Consider the following 16,840-nt stretch of genomic DNA (forward strand, 5'->3'; position numbering starts at 1 on the left):
GTGTGGGAGTGTGTGTCAGTCTGTAATCACTGGCCACTCCTGCTAGCACAACTGGGATTGAATTAAAACAACTGTCTCTGGGGAAGGAGTCAGCTAGAGAGCCGGTAAGAGGGTGATTGTACAGCAGCAACGGCTTCAATCTCGAGGATTTAAGAGAGTGGGGTGTGTGTCAGTGTGTGTGTGTGTGTGTGTGTGTGTGTGTGTGTGTGTGTCAATGTGTGTGTGTGAGTGTGTGTTTGCTGTTTTTTCTACCTGCGTGTGTCAGTGTGTGTTTGCTGTTTTTTCTACCTGCTGGCACACAGACAAGCCCATACTGTGTTCTGGTAATTAAAGTTTGCTGTAAGTTTGGTGTCGGATCTGAATAGACTCGCAGTGTCGCCCAGCGTGGATTATTAAAGGTGTCACTCTTTTTAATAACCTTGGGAAACAGAGCAGGACGTTGATCATCTGAAGAGGCACAGCTCACACTGTCCGATTGATGGAATAGAAGCTACTGAAAACATCACATCTGCTCCGATTCTGAGAAGCTTTCTTCAAGCAGCTCCTGTGTCCTGGAGTTTTATACCACGGTAAAAACAAGGCAAGGAGCACTGCAGTAAAGCTAGCTGATCATTTTATTGATCGCTTTATTGATCAGTTTATTGATGACTTTATTGATTGCTTTAGTGATTGCTTTATTGATCAGTTTATTGATGGCTTTATTGATCAGTTTACTGATGTCTTGTTGATGGCTTTGCTGGTTGCTTTGTGTGTTTGCTTGCTCTGCAGCAATGGGGAAGCTGACAGTGCAGCGCTATGTGGTCGCTGCCCTGGCCAGCGTGGCTGTGGGCAGCGGAGTCATCGCTCTCATCCTGAGCCTCGTGAGAATCACCAGCGTCACCCTGCCCCCGAGCTTCAAGGTAAGAGCAGCCCCAGGGAGGGCTGTGCCAGGGAAAGCCGCACCGTGTGCGCTGTTAACCCCTTCCTCTCTGTCCCCGGCAGTACGGCATGGTGTTCGACGCGGGTTCCACTCACACGTCCCTCTTCGTGTACAAGTGGTTGGCGGACAAGGAGAATGGCACGGGCCTGGTCACTCAGCTCCTGCTGTGCGATGTGGACGGTCAGTACCTCAGAGCTTTCGATTTCATTACAGGACAGACCTGACGGGATAGAGCTGCTTCCAGGACTAACCATGCAATCAGCAAGGGCAGAGGGCAGCGCTGACTCCCGATCCAGGTTCTCAGTGTGACCGGGGGGGTACAGCCCAGCTAGGGGCAGGATACACAGTCCTGTTACTGGTCCCACAGAACCTTTTGGATATCTGTCTGAATTATCATGGAATTGAAATGTGGTTATTGTGACGGCGTCCCAGCCTCTAGTCCAGCAGCTTCTCAAATGCAAGAAGGTCTCTTTGCTGAGACCAGAGCTCAGTGAAATGAACGACAGGCGTTGTGACCAGGAGCCTTTCTCAGTGTGGAAACGCTTGTCATGAAATTGAATAGGTTCCTGCTGGCAGTTTTACTCTGAGCTTGCTCAGATCCTGTCCTGGGTTTCAATCCCAGAGCTGCCGTGTGTATAAAGAGACTGAGCTGTGAAGAAACCTGCCGGACTGCACTCTGCTGGAGAGCGGCAGCAAACATTTCAGCAGCTGGAAAAACAAACACGCAGCTTCAGAACCAGCCGCTTCCCAAACACCTCCTTATCAATCCCAAGCTTTGTGCGTTGACAGGGAGTGCGGAACAGCCCTTGACAAACCAGGTCAGGGAACGGTTTCCCAGGCTGGAGGAGAATCACAGGGAGGATGTGAAAGTTGGCAAACACAGTTTCTATAACAGATATTAATGAACTCTGCCACAGGAAGCAGGTGACGGAGAATCTGTGCACTCCTGGGTGCTCACTTGCTGCAGTGCTGGGCTGGGCTGTTGCACTTGCTTTCACCTGGTATCAAACACCCCTGAAAGTCTCCCCGCGGTGGCTAACCCTGCCCCCTCCTCATCTGCAGGCCCTGGGATTTCCAGCTACAGCTCGGACCCTCCTAGGGCGGGACAGTCCCTGCGCAGCTGCCTGGACACTGCGGCAGCAGCCATCCCCTGGGAGCGGCAGAGAGAGAGCCCAGTGTACCTGGGGGCCACAGCGGGCATGAGGCTGCTGGAGTGAGTGTGGGATTCAGAATCAACTCTCTCTCTCTCTCTCTCTCTCTCTCCGTCTCTCTCTCTCTCTGTCTCTCTCTCTCCTCTTTCTGTCTCTCTCTCTTGCTCTCTGTCTCTCTCTCTCTCTGACCTGCATGACATGATAATTCCTAAATGCCTCCCTGCAGGATTCAGAGTCCTGTCGAGACGGAGCGGGTGCTGGCGGAGGTGAGGAACACGATCCGCTCGTACCCCTTCGATTTCCGGGGCGCTCGAATCATCTCGGGGGCGGAGGAGGGAGCATACGGCTGGATCACCATCAACTACCTACTGAGCTCCTTCATCAAGGTGAGGCAGAGACTGGATACCTGCAGGGAGAGAGGCAGGGAGACAGCGTGGTGTGAGGACTGGTAGGGAGGCAATGTAGAGGACTGGCAGGGAGGCAGAGTAGAGGACTGGTGAGGACTGCTCCACTGGGAGGGAGGGAGGTAGAAATGTCTGTCCCCCAGCCCAGCACTTGGTTTGCTCTGTGTTCCAGTTCTCTTATGAAGGGAAGTGGAAGCACCCCAAGAACGGGAAGATCCTGGGAGCGCTGGACCTCGGGGGCGCCTCCACGCAGATCACCTTCACCCCCAAAGAGCAGATCAAGGACAATCAGAGCGAGGCCAGCTTCCGTCTCTATGGATACGAGCACACGGTGTACACACACAGCTTCCTGTGCTACGGGAAAGAGCAGTTTATGAACAAGATCCTGGCCAAGCTGGTGAAGGTGAGCCAAAGTTAGCTGGTCATGCTGACGATGCTGGATCACTGGGATCCCTCTCGAGCAGGTTTTGAGATCAATCAGCTGCTGGGAGCCGGGCGAGCGCTGATGGGCTGAACGGCTACTCATTAACACAGCCTGGCTCTGCTTGATTTCTTATTACAGCATGAAGTCTGGGTGTGATCATACAGTAGAGCTCTGTGTCATTTTAATGAAACACACTAAAAACCGTTTTTTAAATTTCACCAGGAAAACAACATCAGCAGTCCTGTGCCCCACCCTTGCTTCCCTACTGGTTACCAGCTGAACACCACACTGGGAGAGATCTTCAGCTCTCCCTGCCCCAGCAAGCCGGACCCCTACTCCCCCACCTCCGCCGTCACCTTCATGGGCAGCGGGACCCCCGCGCAGTGCGAGGCGCTCGTCAAGACCCTGCTGAACCTCAGCGCCTGCGCCGGGAAGCCAGAGTGCTCCTTCAACGGGGTCTACCAGCCTCCTGTGCAGGGCAGCTACTTCGTAAGGCTACTGTCAGTGCCCTCGTGCCAGTCCCAAGCATCCGCACGCCTGAGTGCCCTGCAGTGGCACTGCCTGTGAATCACTGACTCGCTCCACTCACCCCAGGCTGGCTGCATGAGATTGTACCAGCCCTGTACCGCACTGTGGCAGAGCTCATCACTAGCTCACTGTTTTAATAGCAAAACAGAGAAGTCTCTGATAATCATGTTTTAGGATTGACAGCAAAACAGAGACGTCTCTGATAATCATGTTTTAGGATTGACAGCAAAACAGAGACGTTTCTGATAATCATGTTTTAGGATTGACAGCAAAACAGAGACGTTTCTGATAATCATGTTTTAGGATTGACAGCAAAACAGAGACGTTTCTGATAATCATGTTTTAGGATTGACAGCAAAACAGAGACGTTTCTGATAATCATGTTTTAGGATTGACAGCAAAACAGAGACGTTTCTGATAATCATGTTTTTTGATTGTTTGACAGTGGAACAGAGAAGTCTCTGATAATCATGTTTTTTGATTGTTTGACAGCGGAACAGAGAAGTCTCTGATAATCATGTTTTTTGATTGTTTGACAGCGGAACAGAGAAGTCTCTGATAATCATGTTTTTTGATTGTTTGACAGCGGAACAGAGAAGTCTCTGATAATCATGTTTTTTGATTGTTTGACAGCGGAACAGAGAAGTCTCTGATAATCATGTTTTTTGATTGTTTGACAGCGGAACAGAGAAGTCTCTGATAATCATGTTTTTTGATTGTTTGACAGCGGAACAGAGAAGTCTCTGATAATCATGTTTTTTGATTGTTTGACAGCGGAACAGAGAAGTCTCTGATAATCATGTTTTTTGATTGTTTGACAGCGGAACAGAGAAGTCTCTGATAATCATGTTTTTTGATTGTTTGACAGCGGAACAGAGAAGTCTCTGATAATCATGTTTTTTGATTGTTTGACAGCGGAACAGAGAAGTCTCTGATAATCATGTTTTTTGATTGTTTGACAGCGGAACAGAGAAGTCTCTGATAATCATGTTTTTTGATTGTTTGACAGCGGAACAGAGAAGTCTCTGATAATCATGTTTTTTGATTGTTTGACAGCGGAACAGAGAAGTCTCTGATAATCATGTTTTTTGATTGTTTGACAGCGGAACAGAGAAGTCTCTGATAATCATGTTTTTTGATTGTTTGACAGCGGAACAGAGAAGTCTCTGATAATCATGTTTTTTGATTGTTTGACAGTGGAACAGAGAAGTCTCTGATAATCATGTTTTTTGATTGTTTGACAGCGGAACAGAGAAGTCTCTGATAATCATGTTTTTTGATTGTTTGACAGCGGAACAGAGAAGTCTCTGATAATCATGTTTTTTGATTGTTTGACAGCAAAACAGAGAAGTCTCTGATAATCATGTTTTTTGATTGTTTGACAGCGGAACAGAGAAGTCTCTGATAATCATGTTTTTTGATTGTTTGACAGCGGAACAGAGAAGTCTCTGATAATCATGTTTTTTGATTGTTTGACAGCGGAACAGAGAAGTCTCTGATAATCATGTTTTTTGATTGTTTGACAGCGGAACAGAGAAGTCTCTGATAATCATGTTTTTTGATTGTTTGACAGCGGAACAGAGAAGTCTCTGATAATCATGTTTTTTGATTGTTTGACAGCGGAACAGAGAAGTCTCTGATAATCATGTTTTTTGATTGTTTGACAGCGGAACAGAGAAGTCTCTGATAATCATGTTTTTTGATTGTTTGACAGCGGAACAGAGAAGTCTCTGATAATCATGTTTTTTGATTGTTTGACAGCGGAACAGAGAAGTCTCTGATAATCATGTTTTTTGATTGTTTGACAGCGGAACAGAGAAGTCTCTGATAATCATGTTTTTTGATTGTTTGACAGCGGAACAGAGAAGTCTCTGATAATCATGTTTTTTGATTGTTTGACAGCGGAACAGAGAAGTCTCTGATAATCATGTTTTTTGATTGTTTGACAGTGGAACAGAGAAGTCTCTGATAATCATGTTTTTTGATTGTTTGACAGCGGAACAGAGAAGTCTCTGATAATCATGTTTTTTGATTGTTTGACAGCGGAACAGAGAAGTCTCTGATAATCATGTTTTTTGATTGTTTGACAAACAGAGAAGTCTCTGATAATCATGTTTTTTGTTTGATTGTTTCTGATAATCATGTTTTTTGAGCGGAACAGAGAAGTCTCTGATAATCATGTTTTTTGATTGTTTGACAGCGGAACAGAGAAGTCTCTGATAATCATGTTTTTTGATTGTTTGACAGCGGAACAGAGAAGATAATCATGTTTTTTGGTTTGACAGCAAAACAGAGAAGTCTCTGATAATCATGTTTTTTGATTGTTTGACAGCGGAACAGAGAAGTCTCTGATAATCATGTTTTTTGATTGTTTGACAGCGGAACAGAGAAGTCTCTGATAATCATGTTTTTTGATTGTTTGACAGCGGAACAGAGAAGTCTCTGATAATCATGTTTTTTGTCATTGAAAATCATGTGAGAGTGGAACAGAGAAGTCTCTGATAATCATGTTTTATGATTGTTTGACAGCGGAACAGAGAAGTCTCTGATTGTTTTTTGATTGTTTGACAGTGGAACAGAGAAGTCTCTGATAATCATGTTTTTTGATTGTTTGACAGTGGAACAGAGAAGTCTCTGATAATCATGTTTTTTGATTGTTTGACAGCGGAACAGAGAAGTCTCTGATAATCATGTTTTTTGATTGTTTGACAGCGGAACAGAGAAGTCTCTGATAATCATGTTTTTTGATTGTTTGACAGCGGAACAGAGAAGTCTCTGATAATCTTTTTTTTTTCTCCCGGTGTTTTTCCTCCAGGCCTTCTCTGGGTTTTTCTACACGTTTGACTTTCTGAAGCTGGCACCTCAGTCCTCTCTGGACGTCACTAGAAAGACCGTCGCAGAGTTCTGCAGGAGAGACTGGAACTCCGTGAGTGGGACTCTGTTTGGGTTTGTTGTATAAAAGTTTGACCTGTCGCGTCGGGGGGATCAGTGAGGATCTGAGTCTGAGAAGCCAGGCTCATTCTTAGTTATTCACAGAGGAGTTCGGCGTGACTCATAACCACCCTCTGCTGAAAGTGCTGTGTCGGTGTGTGTTTGTTGCAGCTGAAGGCAGAGTTTCCCTCAGAGAAGGACAGCCGTCTGAGAGAATACTGCGGCGCTGGCTATTACATCACCACCCTGCTGGTCGACGCCTACAAGTTTGACAACCAATCGTGGAACAACATCGTCTTTCAGAAGAAGGTGAGGGTGAGGGAGCTGAGGGGAGTGTTTGAGTCTGGGGCTCATTGCAGTATAGCAAAACTCACGCCAACAAACTCAAACCAGAGCGACAGCAACGGGACTTCAACCAACCCAAGAGCCTTCTCTTATTATCTATCTCTCACACTCTTCTACCAGGACTGTAGAGTCACTGATATAACGTATTCTTCCTACTCCCTCTCCTGTAGAAAGACTCCCTCTCCCTCTCCCTCCTCTCTCTCCTCTCAGGGAGAGGACAGGGGGATCCTCTCTTCTCCCTGTTTTCACTCCAGTCCAGCGTCCAGGGCCCTCTCTCACCTTAAGAGATCTCTCCTCGAAGGAGAGGGAGAGAGAGGAGTTTGAGCCTCCCTGAGAATTGGGGGCGAGGGGAAGGGAGAAGGACAGAAGGAGAGAGGAGACGAGTGGAACTCGCAAACGAGTCAGTCTGATTAAATCCACCTTTAAAATGCTGCTACGATTTCAGGGAGTCTCAGGGAGGAGAAACGAGGGAGAAGCTGAGGGGACGGACTCTCCCTCTTTCTCTCTCCCCTCTCCTCCCTCTCTCAGAGCTGATGACACTCCTCTGGATCCCCTCCGAGGCCCCCCCCGAGGTGAAAGGTCAAGACTACGATGTGTGGGTTGGCTTGGTGTTCGTCATCGTGCTGGCCATCGCAGTGAGCCTGCTGGCCATCGCAGTGCAGTGCCTGGGGAACCCCAAATGAACAGCCTGGGCTGAGCCCACACCCTCCCCCTATAACGTATTCAAGCAGGGAGTAAGACAGGGATAGCAAAAACTTTCACAGGTCCCCCAGCAAACTACCGTTCTGACCCAAGCAATAAACCCTCCTCCCACCAGAGAATCATTTATCATACTGAGGGAGAGGGAGGGGAGACAGCGGGAGAAACCAGCCCACAGAGAGGGAGGGAGAGAGGAGAGGAGAGGGAGGAGAGAGGGACTCCTCCTCTAGGGTGTCATAGCACTCTCACGAGGCGATGCCCCTCTCTGGAAAGAGCCGAGTTTCTAGGAGAGGGTTGGCGGGGGACCCTATACAGGTAACGCCGAGGGACTTTCTCCTCCTCTCCTCTCTAGAGAGGGAAGGTATCTCCCAGAGGGAGAAGGGGGGCGACCTCTCCTCCTCTCCCGTCTCCCCCCCGTGGACTCCCGGCCCAGTGGACTCACTATCCTCCCCGCCCCTCTCCAGGTTCTCCTCTCCAGCTCCCTCTGTATCCCTCATCCGACTCCCTCCTCTCTACCTCTCCCCCTCTACCCTGCCCTCGTTTATCCTTATGCTCGAGGGACAAACCTCTCCTCTCTAAAAGAGCCTCCGGTTACGTCTCTCTCTCTCTTCCTCCTCCCTCCTCTCTACCCTCTCTCCTCTTTCTCTTCCTATTCCTCTTCCTCCCGCTCTTTTTCGGCCTCCTTGATGTCCCGCTCTCCCTCCTTCCTGATTTTCACACAAGGGAGCTCCTCTCCTGTCCCTCCTCCTGCTCCCTAGACAGAGGTCTAAGACAGGGCCCTGAGGGCGAGGGTCTGCAAATACCTGGGGACCCTTCAGGCCCCACCCACCGAGGTACCTTACGATTGCCTCTCCCTCTCCTCTTTCTCTCTCTCTCTCTCTCTCCCTCCTCTCTCTCCTCTCTCTCTCCCTCCTCTCCCCTGCTCTCTTCTCTCCCTTTCCCCTCTCTTCTCTCCTCTCTCCTCTCTCCCCTCTCCTCCTCTCTCAGGCTGATGACACGGATATCGGCTGGACTCTGGGCTACATGCTGAACCTGACCAACCTCATCCCCTCCGAGGCCCCCCCCGAGGTGAAAGGTCAAGACTACGATGTGTGGGTTGGCTTGGTGTTCGTCATCGTGCTGGCCATCGCAGTGAGCCTGCTGGCCATCGCAGTGCAGTGCCTGGGGAACCCCAAATGAACAGCCTGGGCTGAGCCCACACCGGCCAGCCACTGGGGGAGCGAGGCAGCATTTTTAAGTGGGGTCTGGATCATTCGAAAGGCAATGATTTCCAGGCTGACTGTATTACAGTCTCCTATTGAACTGATTGGAGCTGTTTTACAGGGTAGTTCTGAGGGGGTGGGAAGTTTCTATTACATACTGATATTTTTATACTGGTTCTGGGTCTCTCATCTCTGTTCACTGTATTTTCTCTATGAATAGATGTGCTGTCTTCAGGGTAATCTATTTAAGCTTTAAACATGAATAATAATATTGAGGTACAGTGTTGTGGTTTTAGGGTGCACTGTTCAGCGATGGGAACACTGTTGCAGTTACAGTTTTTCGGTGTGTGTGTCTCTATCATGAAATCATGATCTTGCAGAAAAGTGCCTTTAGTTTGCAAAGTGTCCTCTTTGCCAATCAGTCTGACAGAATGATTATTTAACAATGCTCTGGCGCCACCTGCTGGACTTGGAGTGAAGTCCTGTATAAAACTGATAGACTTGACCCTGCTTTTCAGCTTGCCAGAGTGTCCATGTTTTCAGGATGCATTCACCAGGCTTGTCCGATGATGAAGCCTGGTTGTTGCCAGGCTTTGCCAGACTTATCCGTATGTTGCTGTGCTTGCCAGTGTTAATACATGCTGAACACACTCGTGTCATTTTTAAACTATGTATTGATTTAATAAAACGGATTAACATTCCGCCACATCGTCTTTCAAGTTGATTCACAATTGATTCCATTAGTTCACATAGAGTTAGTTGTTCACATTTTTTTTTTAACAAACTAATGAGAGATACTGTCACCTCCACACACACACAAACTCACACTCACTCACGCACACACACACTCACTCACACACACTCACACTCACACACTCACACGCTCTCGTGCAGTCTGATCAGTGTACAGTACTTTGTACTAACAGTGAGGGGATACAATTATATCAGCAACATAACGCATAAAAAGCCTGCATGTAATCACATGGCTCTAAAGAGGGCCTGCATTACGTATTGGAACACATCGCAAACACAACAAACAAACAAACAAACACCACAGTAAAAGAGTCAAATCAAATACAAACAATTCAAAACTATAAACAGTTACAATAAACTAACAGACCTGGCCCGGCCTGCCGGACCCCGTCCAGTCTGTGGGGGTGTTTCTGGAGCCCTCTAGTGGCTGAGCAGAGTGATGCTGCTGTCTGCCACTGCGAAGGCTGGGTACAGCTGCTCAGTGAAGCTGGCGTGGTGCGAGTACAGCACGCTGCAGGACTCGGGATCAAAGAAGAGCAGCTGCCCGGCCTGGCAGTCCAGCAGCACCCCGACCGTGGCGGGGCGGCGCAGCAGGGAGAGGGAGTGGTGGCGCCCCGCATGGGAGAAGGAGTAATCCCCTTCGTAGTGCGAGAGCACCCAGGAGTGAGGGTTGTAGCCCAGCCGCGCCTCGCTGCCCTGGCCCTTGCGCTCTATTCGGCCAGAGCTCACCCCCAGCTTGAAGGCGCTGCTGCCCTTCACCCCCACGAGCCAGCTGTGCGTGCCGGTGCTGAAGCTGCGCCCTGCCAGCGCGTTGGGCCACCTGTCGAAGCGCTCGGGGCTGTACTCGCAGGGCTGCCGCGCTCTCTTGGGAAGGAAGCGGAGCGTCCGGCCGTCCTCCGAGAGGCCCAGCAGGGGGCTGACTGTCCTGTCATTGAAGGTCAGGTCTGCAGGGGCTGGAGGGACGACACACAAACCCTCAGGAAAGTTTACCACCCTATCATTACACGCTATGCTTTTCCCGTGGTTCTACTCTGCATCTACCACAGGTTACCCTGGTTTGCCATGTTTTTTTTATATGCTTTCCCATACCTCTCTGTGCTTTACAATGCTTCCCTATGCTTCACCAGACCTCTTTGTGCTTTACAATGCTTCCCTATGCTTTCCCACACCTCTCTGTGCTTTATAATGCTTCCCTACAATACTAGCCCCGGCTCACAGTGTTGATGTGTCCTCCAGACTCTGCCCCGCTCCCACTCCCTCTCCCTCTCCCTCTCCCTCTCCCTCTCCCTCCTCTCCCTCTCCCTCTCCCTCTCCCTCTCCCTCTCCCTCTCCCTCTCTCCCTCTCCCTCTCCCTCTCCCTCTCCCCCTCGCTCTCTCTCCCTCTCTCTCTCCCTCTCTCTCTCCCTCTCGCTCACCTGCTCTGCACACCAGTGCTGCCGTCGCCCACATCCCCAGCAGCAGAGGACTCTGAACGCAACTCGAGTTAAAATTCATCTTCCTGGAGTCCTGGGGCTCCAGGATACTGTGCGCATCCTCCACCCTGAGAGCGAGAGAGAGAGAGAGAGAGAGAGAGAGAGAGAGAGAGAGAGAGAGGGGCATCATTCAAAGAGTGCCTCTCTGAAGAAGACTGTAGCTCAGTTGAGGAGAATGCTGGCAGGCTGCTTGCTTCATATCTCTTCATATTTATCAGGCGTGCCGTGAACTCACCTTTCCAAAATCTCCTTGGTAGAATTCTGTAAAGGGAGAAACGCAAATTAAAAAATGATTCTTTAAAGTGCCCGTTAGACCCTTACTGAAAGGGGTGAGAGTCATGTGCGCTATCACAGGCATAAAACTCAATAACTTAAAGGAGAGCCACTGGACACACAGCTCAGTCTCTTAAAGGGGACACTAATCTACGCCAGGCACACAGCTCAGTCTCTTAAAGGGGACACTAATCTACGCCAGGCACACAGTTGAGTCTCTTAAAGGGGACACTAATCTACGCCAGGCACACAGCTCAGTGGGTTTGTTCAGTACCACGAGCTGCAGGTCGTCCCTCTCAGTCAGCACTCGGACCAGGTGCCCCCGGGCTGTGGAGATGTGCTTCAGAGACTCGGCCCAGTGTGCCTGCTGGGTCAGGATGGCCTGCTGCGTGCGCTCCTCCTCCTCGAGCACCGCCTCTAGGAGGCGCTGCTCCTCGCTCTCACAGGCCTCTCGGATCAGATTGAAGCGCTGGACCAGCGTCTCCCGCGCCTCTGCCGCACCGGCCTGTGGACACACAAACACACGGGTCACTGCAGAGACACGAACACACGGGCCACTGCAGAGACACGAATACAGGGACCACTGCAGAGACACGAACACACGGGCCACTGCAGAGACACGAACACACGGGCCACTGCAGAGACACGAACACACGGGTCACTGCAGAGACACGACCACACGGGCCACTGCAGAGACACGAAAACACGGGCCACTGCAGAGACATGAACACACGGGCCACTGCAGAGACACGAACACACGGGCCACTGCAGAGACACGAACACACGGACCACTGCAGAGACACGAACACACGGGCCACTGCAGAGACATGAACACACGAACACACGGGTCACTGCAGAGACACGAACACACGGGTCACTGCAGAGACACGAACACACGGGCCACTGCAGAGACACGAACACACGGGCCACTGCAGAGACACGAACACACGGGCCACTGCAGAGACACGAACACACGGGCCACTGCAGAGACACGAACACACGGGCCACTGCAGAGACACGAACACACGGGCCACTGCAGAGACACGAACACACGGGCCACTGCAGAAACACGAACACACGGGCCACTGCAGAGACACGAACACACGGGCCACTGCAGAGACACGAACACACGGGCCACTGCAGAGACACGAACACACGGGTCACTGCAGAGACACAAACACACAAGTCTGCGCTTTCACTGTCAGCTGAGTCTGCTCTTTCACAGCAACTGTAATAACGTCTCTCTCTCTGACAGACACCTGCCCCTCTCCACACTCACCAGCGCCGCTTGCTTCTTCACTGGCAGCGTCTCCGCCACGAACCTCTCGACCCCGGCCGCTTTCAACTGCAGCTTCTCACACGCGTCCACAAGCTTGTTCTGCAAGAGGAGAGACGAGAGGGGGGGGGCAGAGAGAGAGAACAGGGCAGGGGCAGAGAGAGAGAGGAGGGCAGGGGGCAGAGAGAGAGGAAGAGGGGGCAGAGCGAGAGAGAGAGGAGGGCAGGAAGGGGATAGGTCAGAGAGAGAGAGAGAGCGCACGGCGGGGGGGGGGGGGGGGGGGGGGGGGGGGGGGGGGGGGGGGGGGGGGGGGGGGGGGGGGATGTTAAAATGCAATTGTACTAAAAAACAATAAAAACAATACAAACTCATCGAGCGGAATAGCAGCACCTCGACCCAGTCCGGGTATCATTCTCACTCACCCTCATGTCAGCGGCTTTCTTCAAAACAGGTGTGACTGTGTGGCTTTTGCAGGTGCCCGTAACCACGCAGCGGGAGCAGATCAGCCTGTCTTCGGTGCTGCAGAACCAGTCTAACTCGGATTCGTGATCCGCGCACCGATCCCCCGAACCCGAACCCGAACCCGTGTCCTCCTTATCCGAATTCTGCGCACCGTCCTTCTGCGGCAGTGCGATGCTGCGGTCGCCGTTCACATCCGAGCTGCAGTCCGCGCTGCGATCTGGAGGCTGGTTCCTGTCTGGTTTCCCCCGGGTCTTGTCATCTCCCGGTGCGTGGAGAGCACCACCGGCGGCAGCAGCAGCAGCAGCTGGCGCTTTCTCGCCCTCTCCAGGATGACAAGCGGACTTCTCCTCGTCGCTTACCGCCGCAGCCGCCAGGAGCTCAACGTCATTCCCGTGCAAGGACACAGGTATCAAATCGGAGTCGTTCAAATCAGACGACATTGCGGTAGGCTACGGCAGCCTATCTGAGTAAACGAAACGCAGAACAGACACTACCCGAATGGCAATTTTACTTCAATGGAACTTCGTTTTGTTTGTGTGCTCAGCCAGTCTCGAGAGCCCTGCGCACCTGTGCCAGGTATAGAATGTTTCCCAAACACGGAAGTGCCTTGAAAAGGTCGTTACAGGTGGAAACTCCTTCCTTGAGACCGGTATTAAGCCCCAAGAAACCCAAATCTGCATTGCAAGGACCCAGCTCTCTGCTTTAAGGCGACGCTGAATTAGTAAATGATTTAAGATATATTTTGAAAGACTTTGCCCCTGTTTTGTTTTCGTTCTTGCTTTCCTTTAAATCCTTCCTCATCTTAATCATTTATTTTATAGTTCTGTCATTCTTATTGGTAATTATTCCCTTCACGACAAAAAAAAAAAAAAAGAATACTATATTTTGAAAAGGACCCTTTGTTTGGATGCAGAACGGTGCCTGTGTTGTGTGCCCGTGGTAAGCTTGCAGTAAGCTACAGATTTAGAGACATAGAGCGCTAGGGCTCCTGTGTTTCAGAGCTCATGAGAAGGCTGTGTTAGGGCGCTAGGTGCTCCTGTGTTTCAGAGCTCATGAGAAGGCTGTGTTAGGGCGCTAGGTGCTCCTGTGTTTCAGAGCTCATGAGAAGGCTGTGTTAGGGCGCTAGGTGCTCCTGTGTTTCAGAGCTCATGAGAAGGCTGTGTTAGGGCGCTAGGTGCTCCTGTGTTTCAGAGCTCATGAGAAGGCTGTGTTAGAGCGCTAGGTGCTCCTGTGTTTCAGAGCTCATGAGAAGGCTGTGTTAGGGCGCTAGGGCTCCTGTGTTTCAGAGCTCATGAGAAGGCTGTGTTAGGGCGCTAGGTGCTCCTGTGTTTCAGAGCTCATGAGAAGGCTGTGTTAGGGCGCTAGGTGCTCCTGTGTTTCAGAGCTCATGAGAAGGCTGTGTTAGGGCGCTAGGTGCTCCTGTGTTTCAGAGCTCATGAGAAGGCTGTGTTAGGGCGCTAGGTGCTCCTGTGTTTCAGAGCTCATGAGAAGGCTGTGTTAGGGCGCTAGGTGCTCCTGTGTTTCAGAGCTCATGAGAAGGCTGTGTTCCTGTGTTTCAGCGCTAGGTGCTCCTGTGTTTCAGAGCTCATGAGAAGGCTGTGTTAGGGCGCTAGGTGCTCCTGTGTTTCAGAGCTCATGAGAAGGCTGTGTTAGAGGCGCTAGGTGCTCCTGTGTTTCAGAGCTCATGAGAAGGCTGTGTTAGGGCGCTAGGTGCTCCTGTGTTTCAGAGCTCATGAGAAGGCTGTGTTAGAGCGCTAGGTGCTCCTGTGTTTCAGAGCTCATGAGAAGGCTGTGTTAGGGCGCTAGAGAAGGCTGTGTTAGGGCGCTCCCTGTGTTTCAGAGCTCATGAGAAGGCTGTGTTAGGGCGCTAGGTGCTCCTGTGTTTCAGAGCTCATGAGAAGGCTGTGTTAGAGCGCTAGGTGCTCCTGTGTTTCAGAGCTCATGAGAAGGCTGTGTTAGGGCGCTAGGTGCTCCTGTGTTTCAGAGCTCATGAGAAGGCTGTGTTAGAGCGCGCTAGGTGCTCCTGTGTTTCAGAGCTCATGAGAAGGCTGTGTTAGGGCGCTAGGTGCTCCTGTGTTTCAGAGCTCATGAGAAGGCTGTGTTAGGGCGCTAGGTGCTCCTGTGTTTCAGAGCTCATGAGAAGGCTGTGTTAGGGCGCTAGGTGCTCCTGTGTTTCAGAGCTCATGAGAAGGCTGTGTTAGGGCGCTAGGTGCTCCTGTGTTTCAGAGCTCATGAGAAGGCTGTGTTAGGGCGCTAGGTGCTCCTGTGTTTCAGAGCTCATGAGAAGGCTGTGTTAGGGCGCTAGGTGCTCCTGTGTTTCAGAGCTCATGAGAAGGCTGTGTTAGGGCGCTAGGTGCTCCTGTGTTTCAGAGCTCATGAGAAGGCTGTGTTAGGGCGCTAGGTGCTCCTGTGTTTCAGAGCTCATGAGAAGGCTGTGTTAGGGCGCTAGGTGCTCCTGTGTTTCAGAGCTCATGAGAAGGCTGTGTTAGGGCGCTAGGTGCTCCTGTGTTTCAGAGCTCATGAGAAGGCTGTGTTAGGGCGCTAGGTGCTCCTGTGTTTCAGAGCTCATGAGAAGGCTGTGTTAGGGCGCTAGGTGCTCCTGTGTTTCAGAGCTCATGAGAAGGCTGTGTTAGGGCGCTAGGTGCTCCTGTGTTTCAGAGCTCATGAGAAGGCTGTGTTAGGGCGCTAGGTGCTCCTGTGTTTCAGAGCTCATGAGAAGGCTGTGTTAGGGCGCTAGGTGCTCCTGTGTTTCAGAGCTCATGAGAAGGCTGTGTTAGGGCGCTAGGTGCTCCTGTGTTTCAGAGCTCATGAGAAGGCTGTGTTAGGGCGCTAGGTGCTCCTGTGTTTCAGAGCTCATGAGAAGGCTGTGTTAGGGCGCTAGGTGCTCCTGTGTTTCAGAGCTCATGAGAAGGCTGTGTTAGGGCGCTAGGTGCTCCTGTGTTTCAGAGCTCATGAGAAGGCTGTGTTAGGGCGCTAGGTGCTCCTGTGTTTCAGAGCTCATGAGAAGGCTGTGTTAGAGGCGCTAGGTGCTCCTGTGTTTCAGAGCTCATGAGAAGGCTGTGTTAGGGCGCTAGGTGCTCCTGTGTTTCAGAGCTCATGAGAAGGCTGTGTTAGGGCGCTAGGTGCTCCTGTGTTTCAGAGCTCATGAGAAGGCTGTGTTAGGGCGCTAGGTGCTCCTGTGTTTCAGAGCTCATGAGAAGGCTGTGTTAGGGCGCTAGGTGCTCCTGTGTTTCAGAGCTCATGAGAAGGCTGTGTTAGGGCGCTAGGTGCTCCTGTGTTTCAGAGCTCATGAGAAGGCTGTGTTAGGGCGCTAGGTGCTCCTGTGTTTCAGAGCCTGTGTTTCAGAGCTCATGAGAAGGCTGTGTTAGGGCGCTAGGTGCTCCTGTGTTTCAGAGCTCATGAGAAGGCTGTGTTAGGGCGCTAGGTGCTCCTGTGTTTCAGAGCTCATGAGAAGGCTGTGTTAGGGCGCTAGGTGCTCCTGTGTTTCAGAGCTCATGAGAAGGCTGTGTTAGGTGCTCCTGTGTTTCAGAGCTCATGAGAAGGCTGTGTTAGGGCGCTAGGTGCTCCTGTGTTTCAGAGCTCATGAGAAGGCTGTGTTAGGGCGCTAGGTGCTCCTGTGTTTCAGAGCTCATGAGAAGGCTGTGTTAGGGCGCTAGGTGCTCCTGTGTTTCAGAGCTCATGAGAAGGCTGTGTTAGGGCGCTAGGTGCTCCTGTGTTTCAGAGCTCATGAGAAGGCTGTGTTAGGGCGCTAGGTGCTCCTGTGTTTCAGAGCTCATGAGAAGGCTGTGTTAGGGCGCTAGGTGCTCCTGTGTTTCAGAGCTCATGAGAAGGCGCTAGGTGCTCCTGTGTTTCAGAGCTCATGAGAAGGCTGTGTTAGGGCGCTAGGTGCTCCTGTGTTTCAGAGCTCATGAGAAGGCTGTGTTAGGGCGCTAGGTGCTCCTGTGTTTCAGAGCTCATGAGAAGGCTGTGTTAGAGCGCTAGGTGCTCCTGTGTTTCAGAGC

The 16,840-nt window shown here is 51.1% G+C and overlaps 2 protein-coding genes across 3 annotated transcripts; one reads left to right on the forward strand and one right to left on the reverse strand.

The window, feature by feature from the left end:
- The first annotated feature begins 14 nt into the window (after positions 1 to 14).
- entpd8 (ectonucleoside triphosphate diphosphohydrolase 8) lies at positions 15 to 9,304 on the forward strand. Of its 2 annotated transcripts, none has more exons than XM_041238613.1 (11): positions 15 to 104; positions 431 to 580; positions 769 to 899; positions 982 to 1,099; positions 1,982 to 2,132; positions 2,297 to 2,456; positions 2,647 to 2,877; positions 3,121 to 3,387; positions 6,242 to 6,352; positions 6,529 to 6,666; positions 8,389 to 9,304. In XM_041238613.1, exons 3-11 carry the CDS (start codon positions 771 to 773, stop codon positions 8,578 to 8,580), a joined length of 1,497 nt encoding a protein of 498 aa, XP_041094547.1. In that variant the 5' UTR covers positions 15 to 104; positions 431 to 580; positions 769 to 770; the 3' UTR covers positions 8,581 to 9,304. The 2 variants fall into 2 exon arrangements, with proteins under 2 accessions (XP_041094547.1, XP_041094548.1); XM_041238614.1 differs by having other exon boundaries at positions 431 to 569.
- Positions 9,305 to 9,442: 138 nt separating this feature from the next.
- bspry (B-box and SPRY domain containing) lies at positions 9,443 to 13,872 on the reverse strand. Its single transcript, XM_041238616.1, has 6 exons — positions 12,800 to 13,872; positions 12,381 to 12,479; positions 11,376 to 11,606; positions 11,064 to 11,089; positions 10,772 to 10,896; positions 9,443 to 10,309 (listed from the first exon to the last, which is right to left on the reverse strand). Exons 1-6 carry the CDS (start codon positions 13,277 to 13,279, stop codon positions 9,777 to 9,779), a joined length of 1,494 nt encoding a protein of 497 aa, XP_041094550.1. The 5' UTR covers positions 13,280 to 13,872; the 3' UTR covers positions 9,443 to 9,776.
- Between the last annotated feature and the right edge of the window lie 2,968 nt (positions 13,873 to 16,840).

The sequence above is a fragment of the Polyodon spathula genome, chromosome 49 (genome assembly GCF_017654505.1).
Source record: "Polyodon spathula isolate WHYD16114869_AA chromosome 49, ASM1765450v1, whole genome shotgun sequence".
Taxonomy (NCBI): Eukaryota; Metazoa; Chordata; class Actinopteri; order Acipenseriformes; family Polyodontidae; genus Polyodon; species Polyodon spathula.

Coding starts and splice junctions, on each gene's coding strand:
- entpd8 (XM_041238613.1), top strand. CDS start 771: ATGGGGAAGCTGACAGTGCAGCGCTATGTGGTCGCTGCCCTGGCCAGC. Junction 2,457..2,646: donor TACTGAGCTCCTTCATCAAG/GTGAGGCAGAGA, acceptor TCTGTGTTCCAG/TTCTCTTATGAAGGGAAGTG. Junction 6,353..6,528: donor GCAGGAGAGACTGGAACTCC/GTGAGTGGGACT, acceptor TGTTTGTTGCAG/CTGAAGGCAGAGTTTCCCTC.
- bspry (XM_041238616.1), bottom strand. CDS start 13,279: ATGTCGTCTGATTTGAACGACTCCGATTTGATACCTGTGTCCTTGCAC. Junction 12,480..12,799: donor AGAAAGCCGCTGACATGAGG/GTGAGTGAGAAT, acceptor CTCCTCTTGCAG/AACAAGCTTGTGGACGCGTG. Junction 11,090..11,375: donor GGGACGACCTGCAGCTCGTG/GTACTGAACAAA, acceptor CTCCCTTTACAG/AATTCTACCAAGGAGATTTT.